This window comes from Bactrocera dorsalis, chromosome 4, assembly GCF_023373825.1.
Source record: "Bactrocera dorsalis isolate Fly_Bdor chromosome 4, ASM2337382v1, whole genome shotgun sequence".
NCBI classification, from domain to species: Eukaryota; Metazoa; Arthropoda; class Insecta; order Diptera; family Tephritidae; genus Bactrocera; species Bactrocera dorsalis.
In genome coordinates, this window is record NC_064306.1 from 56375971 (window position 1) to 56385628 (window position 9658).

The window sequence follows — 9658 nt, forward strand, 5'->3', positions numbered from 1 at the left end:
CGCTTGCTCGAAAATATCCAACACCTTTAAATTTTGTAATTTCTGATTTTTATTTTTCATTTTTTTTTTCATTTCAAATTTACTCTGTGTGTACATTGGCTGTTGTGGCTATGTATTTGTAGTTGTTGCGACCACAATTTGTAAATTATTTCCATCACTTTGCGTCGCGTTGTCACAAATTTGGTGTGTCGTCAGCGTAATTAATTGGCTTAGCGTTTATTATTATTAATTGTGTGCTTTTTGGACTGTCTTCCTTGCTTCCGTTATTTTTAATTTTTTTTTGAAATATAATTTTATTTATAATTGATTTTACTGTTAATTGAAATTTGTTATTTGCTGCAACTTTTTACATCACTTCCCAATTTATGCTCATTTGTTGTGCATTTTCTTTTTAATTCTTTTGCTTTCACACAATTTCGCGCTTTTTCGATTTTATTTTGAGCAATTATTTCCTTTTGCTTTCTCAGCGCTTTGTACTTTTACAAAAAGAAAAAAAAAAAAAACAAAACAAAAAACATATTTTTTTGTTATTTTTTTCAATTCAGTTCGCCACATATTACATAAAATTGTTATTTATTGTCGTTTTGCAACATTTCTTGTTTCCTTACGCATCACGCGCTTCTGCCACAATGCATGCGAAAGCTTTTCTTTGTTTTCCGCTGTTTGTGAAAATTGTCTGTTGAACATTATGGCACACCATTGACGATTAAAGTCGCTATTCATCACTTCCTTTGCGTTTTCTTGTTGCTTATGTCACTTAGCAACACTTCATATTTAGTTGAATGTACATATATGTATGTATGTGTTTGCTGTTTGCACAACACGAGTGCGTAATGCGATAATTGTGAAATGCTTTGTTGCAAGAAAACAAACTAAAGATGTGTATATGTATATGTATTTGTATGTATCTCAGTAAGACCCGCTTGTGTAGCCAGCTTCTATTGACGCCACAAACACTTCGTGCTTTTAATTGCAAGCTTTTGTTATAATTGTTAGAAAATTATTTTTTCTATTTTCGCAATTAAATTTATTTTGTTGTATTGTGCTCATTGTTGTGTTTGTCATTAGCAGTTGCATAACACTCTTAAATAATTTTTTATGACTTCTGAAAGGAAATACAGAAGACAAATATAATGAGCATTACATAATTCATTTGAGATTTTTTTGTTGCAAAAAAAATATTAAAATCAATTTTCAATTTCGGAATTTTTTATGAAAATAAAAAATTGTTTTGAATTTTTTGCAATTAAAAAAAATTTTTAGCTTCAAAAATTATAAAAAAATTCTGTAACTTTGAAATTTTTTTTGTTTAATTTGATAAATAAATATTTTTTTTTTCATAAAAGATCAACAATAAGATGTTTTACAATTAAAAAATTTTTTAAATTTTAAAAAACATTTAGTTAAAAAAAAGAATATTCTAAAAAAAATTATTAACGAAACAATTCACAATTAAAGGAATATTAATAAAAAAATTTGATACATAAAATTTTAAATTAATTTTTTTGCCAATTAAAAAAAAAAAATTCTAGAAAGAAAAATTAAAAAAAATATTAGTTATAATTTAAAAATTATCAATGAATAAATATTGCAAGATCATAAAAATTTTAATTTTTGCTATAAAAAATTATGAAATTTTAAAAATTGTATTTTTGCTATAAAAAATTGCGTTTAAGGAATTTCATTAATTTGGATTTTTTTTTTTTTAATTATTATATATTTTTTTGTTTTAAATATTTCCAGTTAAAAGAAAAATTAAAAAAAATAGTTATTAAAACTAAATTTAAAAATTTCAAATTATTTTAAAATCGTAAACAAAATGTACCGTAAGACTTTAAATTTCTGATTTTTTGGAGAAAAAATATTTATTAAAGCAAGATTTACATTTTTTTTCACACAAAATTTTTACGAAAATAAAAATTAGAAGTTCAATGCTGTTAGATTGGCAATTCTGATAACAGCGATTTTTATCATATGGAAGCCAAAAAACATTACTAATAGTACTAATACACTAAAAAATTCATTTAAAATTAAATAAAAAAACTCTCTTTTATTCAAAAATAATAATAACAACACTTTTAAAAAGCAAAAAAAAAGAAAATTCCATCAACAACTCGTCATTTTGTCATTTTCCCACACCAATTAACATTTCCACACCCCCAACAATGTATCAAAATGCAGCAGCACTTTGCATTGCTTGGCACTTGTGTACAGTACACACGCACACACTCTCACATATTTGTCCATTAGCCACCGCAGAGTGTCGAAAATGTGTGTGGAGTGTGCACAACACTTTGTTGCCACTGTGTTTATTTATTTAGTGCGAGTGGCATTGTTGTTAGTGTTAACGCAACTATAATAAAAAAGGACGAAAAGCCAACAACAACACAACAATGTGGTGGGCACTCTCCTCGGCGTCAAGTGTTAAGCAGCAAACAGCAGAGACCGTCAACCAAACGGAAATGGCATTAATGAATAAATTATAACGGCACTCTAGCGAAGAAGGCGCATAAAAAGTGTTTTGATTGCAACGCCGGCGCCGCTGGCCGCAGCAGTGCCACGAGCAAGTGCAAAAAGTCACGCGCGTGTGTATGCCACGCCACGCCGCAACACAAACAAATAAGCAAGCGAGGAAACAAGCCGACAAACGCCAAACACCAACTTGTTCGCAGCCCATTGATGAAGTTATTCAATCAGCTCACGGCTAAAGGATAAAAATGTGCCCACCAACGCAGCAAGTGTATGTGTATATTGCTGTGTGCTTGTGTGTGTTTGGTTGAGCGCGTGCTTAAGAAAATTGACTCGATTATATTGTTGAGTGCGCACACCCCACCCACGCCCACACATTTATTTGCACCCTCTCGACTTGCTGCCTCAACATCCCATTAACTTCGGTAACAGTCGGCAGGCGGCGGCATTCACTTATCCTTATTTGTTATGCCAAAGGAGAGCTGACGCAGGAGCTTCAAAAAATAGCTCTGTGGAGTGAAAAAACAAGAAAAGCTTTAACTTTGGTTACAACGAAGCGATAATACCCTACACAGCTGCATTTTTTGCATTTCGTATAGCATAAATAGGTAAAAAGAGATAATTAACTCGATTTTGATGGGTAAATTTATATGGCCGTTATATGCTATAATGGTCCGATCTGCACAAATTCTTGGGAGTTGCTAGCGTTACCTTAGAAAATAACCTATGCTAAATTTCATGGATATATAACGGCAAATAAAAATATTTTCCATACAAGGACTTGATTTTGAGCGATCAGTTTGTATGACAGCTATATGCTATAGTGGTCCGATTTGAATGATTTTTTCGGTGTTTAAAGCATTTATTTGGATAATAATCTGTGCCACATTTCGTGGAGATATCTTGTTAAATAAGCACATTTTCCATATAAGGACTTGATTTTTAACAGTCAGTTTGTATGGCAACTATATCGCATGATGGTCCGATATCGCTGATTCCGACAAATGAGTAGCTTCTTGGCGGAAAAAGAATGTATACAAAATATCAATTCAAGATCTAGAAAACTGAGAGTCTAGTTTGAAGATTAATAGGTAGAAGGACATAACTCGTGGTTCTGGGTACAAAAACCATAGAGAAAAGTGTCCTTGTGACTGATTTAGACGCTGCCGCTAACGTTTTCTGACCACACGCCCGGTTCTCAAGCATTCACCGCCTACACACATACATACATGCATACATATCATGAATAAATGAGCGCTTAAACAGAGCCAACGCTTGAAATCCTCTTGTTGAGGCAAACAGCCGTGCTTTCAACTTGCTTGATTGTATTATATGTATGTATGTTTGTGTGTTTGTATATAATTATATATATGTATGTATATATGTGTGTGTGAACGACCATATTCGTTTACCAATATTATTTCAGTGATTTTGGTCTACTTTACAACGCCAAGGCACACACTTCCTTATAAACATTCACACACACATACACTTATTGACGCCTGCTAATGGTTAGCATTGGTAAACAACCGAATTTATCAAGCACTCCCACCCAGCAACCGCTACTTGAGGAAGGAAATGAGTGCAACACTTACACTACCCACAACTCAAGCATTCTACAAGCTATATATATATACACTGACACATACACACACACACACACACAAACATTTATATGCACATTATCACCCGGCCTTGTGAAGTTAACACTTGCTGGCTGGCAGTGTGCTTGCCACAGGAACGCCAACCGTTACTTTAACTCTACTCACCTCACACCACAGCCCACCACAGTCCACTACACCCCCTCAACAGGACTTTTTATCACGTCGTGTTCACTCGAGCATTTCATTGAAATCGGTAAAATAATTGAGGGCGTTTTATTTGACATTGTGTGTCTGTGTGTTCGCCGCAAGATTACCGTTGTACGTGTATATAATGCGGAGGGGAGATGGAAAACGCATTAAACAAGGCGTATCAAATTTCATTACCCTCTTAACGCCCCACCACAGCACATTTTCATGCATTGTTGCCGCATAAAATTTGTTTAAAGTACAACAACAACAACGCGAGTGACAAAAACAACAACAGCAACTAAAGCAGCAACAACAACAACTCCGTTATACACTAAAAAGGCTCGCAAATTGCTCGCATCTCATCAACAGCGTCACCATTCACTTTTCCACCCACTCACCTCAACCACTCTCCTCACCCACTCACTCACCTCACCCTCTGGAACACCGCTGACAAAGGCGAAACGTTGAAATGCGAATTATATTACAGTTTTCTTTGAGTTGGCGTGCCATTGTCAAGTGTAATGCATTGATTTTGATTTCACTTTTTATAAAGGGCTTCGTATGCGCTGCTTTGAATGCGTGTGTGTGTGTGTGTATGTGAGGGTGCCACCCTTCTGTGTTCGTCGTTGTTCTCAGCCATATTTCCGCAGTTAAATTTGCGTTTAGCTTCGTTTACTTGAAAGTAGTCACTTTTGAAATCGTTTAATCAGCAATGAAATTGAATTTTAGAATTGCATAACTGTAATTTGCTTTCAAGTTTTGATTTTTTGTTTTTCTGCGTTGCTGTTCTTTGCTTTTGTCAGCGAAATGCGGCAATGGAAACCGTTAAATTGATATTTTGCGGATTTTAATTATTTTAGCTGTGTGTGAGCGAGCATTAAGCGAGTAAAAATTTTTAAAGAAAAATGATTTTGAAATTTGGCAATATTTGTTTAAATATATATACTTTTTTAACTAAAAAAAATTAAAAATATCTTTTTTCTTTATACAATATTATATAAAAGAGTCAAAATTTACAGCTTAAAATCTATTTTCGAAATTTAGTTACAACAATAATAACAAAAAAATTAATTATAAAAATTTAAATTAAATTAAATTAAATTAAACTTAATTAAAATTTGTAGAAAATATCCAATTTTTTTTTAATATTATTACAAAAAAAATCAATGAAAACTTGCAAAAAATGTTGGAAACCATTTTCAAAAATTAAGTTAGCACAAATATTAAAAAAATATATATTAGAAACTCGCTGATTTTAAAATAATATTTTTAAAATTAAACAAAAGTGTTGCAACAAAATTTCGAAAACAGTTTTGAAAAATTTCTGAAATAATTTTTTAAATTTCGAAAACCGTTTTAAATATTTTTTACAATTTGTAATTAATTAATTTAAAAAGTGTTTTCGAAATTTAAAAAAATCTGTAATTAAAAAAATATTTAATTACAAACTATTTTCGAAATTTTGTAATAACAATTTTTTAAATTTTTAAAGTACTATTTTAAAATAAAACGAACTAAAAATTATAGAAAATATTCAAAACTATTTTCAAAATCCAACTCCAACGAAAATTTTTCAAACAATTCTACATATGTGTATGTATATAGTATTGTACCAATTTTGAAGTAAATTTAATGAAAATTTCAAAAAACATTCAAAATTGTTTTCAAAATTTAGCAATGAAAAAAATTTTTTTAAGCACTACAAATTTAAAATATAGTTTTGAATTAAATTCAATTCAGTTCTGATATACATAAGTGTAAAATCGTTTTCGAAAATTTAGGTCAATAATAGTTAAAAAAATAAAGAAATTTTAAATAAGGGTAAATTAAAATTTTCAAAAAATATTCAAATGTTTTTGAAAATTTTGAATTTTTATAATATTAAAAAGTGTAAAAATATTATTTTAAAATAAACAAATTAAAACGTGCAGAAAATGTTGAAAACTATTTTCGAAAGTAAAGGGTGATTTTTTAAGAGCTTGATAACTTTTTTAAAAAAAAAAACGCATAAAATTTGCAAAATCTCATCGGTTCTTTATTTGAAACGTTAGATTGGTTCATGACATTTACTTTTTGAAGATAATTTCATTTAAATGTTGACCGCGGCTGCGTCTTAGGTGGTCCATTCGGAAAGTCCAATTTTGGGCAACTTTTTCGAGCATTTCGGCCGGAATAGCCCGAATTTCTTCGGAAATGTTGTCTTCCAAAGCTGGAATAGTTGCTGGCTTATTTCTGTAGACTTTAGACTTGACGTAGCCCCACAAAAAATAGTCTAAAGGCGTTAAATCGCATGATCTTGGTGGCCAACTTACGGGTCCATTTCTTGAGATGAATTGTTGTCCGAAGTTTTCCCTCAAAATGGCCATAGAATCGCGAGCTGTGTGGCATGTAGCGCCATCTTGTTGAAACCACATGTCAACCAAGTTCAGTTCTTCCATTTTTGGCAACAAAAAGTTTATTAGCATCGAACGATAGCGATCGCCATTCACCGTAACGTTGCGTCCAACAGCATCTTTGAAAAAATACGGTCCAATGATTCCACCAGCGTACAAACCACACCAAACAGTGCATTTTTCGGGATGCATGGGCAGTTCTTGAACGGCTTCTGGTTGCTCTTCACCCCAAATGCGGCAATTTTGCTTATTTACGTAGCCATTCAACCAGAAATGAGCCTCATCGCTAAACAAAATTTGTCGATAAAAAAGCGGATTTTCTGCCAACTTTTCTAGGGCCCATTCACTGAAAATTCGACGTTGTGGCAGATCGTTCGGCTTCAGTTCTTGCACGAGCTGTATTTTATACGGTTTTACACCAAGATCTTTGCGTAAAATCTTCCATGTGGTCGAATAACACAAACCCAATTGCTGCGAACGGCGACGAATCGACATTTCACGGTCTTCAGCCACACTCTCAGAAACAGACGCAATATTCTCTTCTGTACGCACTGTACGCATTCGTGTGGTTGGTTTAATGTCCAATAAAGTAAACTGAGTGCGAAACTTGGTCACAATCGCATTAATTGTTTGCTCACTTGGTCGATTATGTAGACCATAAATCGGACGTAAAGCGCGAAACACATTTCGAACCGAACACTGATTTTGGTAATAAAATTCAATGATTTGCAAGCGTTGCTCGTTAGTAAGTCTATTCATGATGAAATGTCAAAGCATACTGAGCATCTTTCTCTTTGACACCATGTCTGAAATCCCACGTGATCTGTCAAATACTAATGCATGAAAATCCTAACCTCAAAAAAATCACCCGTTATTTCGTAACTGAGCCAAAAATTTAAAAAAATGTTAACTATATGTTATTAAAATTTAAAAAAAATTATTCAAAACCGTTTTCGAAATGCAAAAATCATTTTCTTCGAAATTTTTAAAATAAGATTTTTTTAAAACTATTTTCTAAGTACAGATCCAGTAAAAACTTAAAAAAAATTAAAGAAATTATGAAAATTGTTAATTATATTTTATTAAAATTTGAAAAAAAATATTCAAAACTGTTTTCGAAATTTAGCAAAAATATATTTTTTGGAACTTTAAAAATCACATTTTGCGAAATTTTACAAAACAATTATTTTAATATTAAGTATTGAATTTCGAAATTCAGCTTAAAGCCAAAATTCCACAAATAAAAAATTGTCAAATTGTGAATTAAGTTTATATTTATAATTTAACAGTAATATTTTTTTAATTTAAAAATTAGAACTTGCACAAATGATTAAAGTTTATTATAAAAAAAATTGTAAACTCATTTTTCAACATTTCACTTTGCTCTCTTCTCTTTCAGGTTTGGTTTAAAAACAGGCGCGCCAAATGTCGCCAACAATTGCAGCAGCAACAGCAATCCAACAGCCTTAACAGTTCGAAGAATGTCGGCTCCGGCTCCGGCTCCTGTTCAACATCGCGCAACACATCGAATAGCGGCAATAGCAGCAACAACAATTCCAGCTCATCCAATGCCAACAAATCGAGTTCACACTCATCGCATTCCACGTCCGGCGGCAGTGGCGGCAATAAATCGGGCAACTCCTCGGGCGCTGGTGGCAATGCGAATAATCCGAACAATGCCGGCGGTTCATCAGCAGCAGCGGCCGCTGCCGCCGCCGCCGTCGCACAGTCTATAAAATCCCATCACAGTTCCTTCCTAAACGCATCCGCCTCGGGCTCAGCGGTAACGCCCACCTCTGGTTCCGCCGTTTCGTCGCACGCACATTCAACACATCCGCATCACATGTCCGCCGGTGGAGGCATCAACTCGCTAGCGTCCGGCCCATCCGTGGCCACAGTGAATTCACTGAACGCCTCAGTGGCTGCGCATCAAAACTCCTCACCACTGTTGCCCACACCCGCCACCTCCGTGAGTCCCGTCAGCATTGTCTGCAAGAAGGAACACATCAGCGCCGGCTACCCTGGCGGTCCGGTCGGCAATGACGGCTCACTGCGTTCCACTTACGACACATTGAAAGACGGCGGCGGCGATATCAGCAGCAGCGCTATACATCATCACAGCATCTATGGCACTGCGGCAGCGACGAATCCACGTTTGGTACAACCCGGTGGCAATATAACACCGATGGATTCGAGTTCCAGCATCACAACACCATCACCGCCCATCACACCGATGTCACCACAATCGGCCGCCGCTGCAGCACACGCCGCACAAAGCGCACAATCGGCGCATCACTCGGCCGCCCATTCGGCGTACATGCCGAATCATGATTCGTACAATTTCTGGCATAACCAATATCAACAGTATCCCAACAACTATGCACAGGCGCCGAGCTACTACTCGCAAATGGAGTATTTCAGCAACCAGAATCAGGTCAACTACAATATGGGCCACACCGGCTACAGCGCCTCGAATTTCGGCCTCTCACCTAGTCCTTCGTTCACCGGCACCGTGTCGGCGCAGGCCTTCTCGCAGAACAGCCTGGACTACATGTCGCCACAAGACAAGTACGTGAACATGGTGTAGAATCTGCTGATGCAATATTGCAACAGCAATAGCAACAACAGCGCTGCTAGCGGTAGCGGCAGTGGCAGCGGTAGTGTGGGCGGTGGTGGAGGCGTTGGCGGCAGCATCAGCGCTTCGTTTATGGGTAGCGGGAGCAGCAGCAGTAATTGTGGTGGCAGCGGTGCAAGTGGTGGTGGCATATACAGTGAGGGCATCAAACATTTCAGTGGTGGCGGCGCCAATAACTACATTGGCGTCGGTGGACGTGGCACTTATGGCCTGCACGATGGCAACGAAGATTACGCAATGCTGCCACAATATGGCGGTGGTAGCGGCAGCAGTAGCGGCGGCGGCAATGTCAACAATCGCAGTAATTTGCAACATCAGTATGCGTCCGCACAGCAGCCGCATCAGCAACACCAGCAGCAGCAACAACA

At 35.6% G+C, this 9658-nt stretch overlaps 1 protein-coding gene across 2 annotated transcripts in view; it reads left to right on the forward strand.

The window, feature by feature from the left end:
* Positions 1-9242, forward strand: part of LOC105224301 (homeotic protein ocelliless) — a 49377-nt gene extending 40135 nt beyond the window's left edge. For both annotated transcript variants that reach the window (XM_011202351.4, XM_011202350.4), the window contains exon 4: positions 8055-9242. In XM_011202351.4, coding sequence (XP_011200653.2) covers positions 8055-9242 — 1188 coding nt within the window. The remainder of the gene's footprint in view (positions 1-8054) is intronic.
* Positions 9243-9658: the final 416 nt, after the last annotated feature.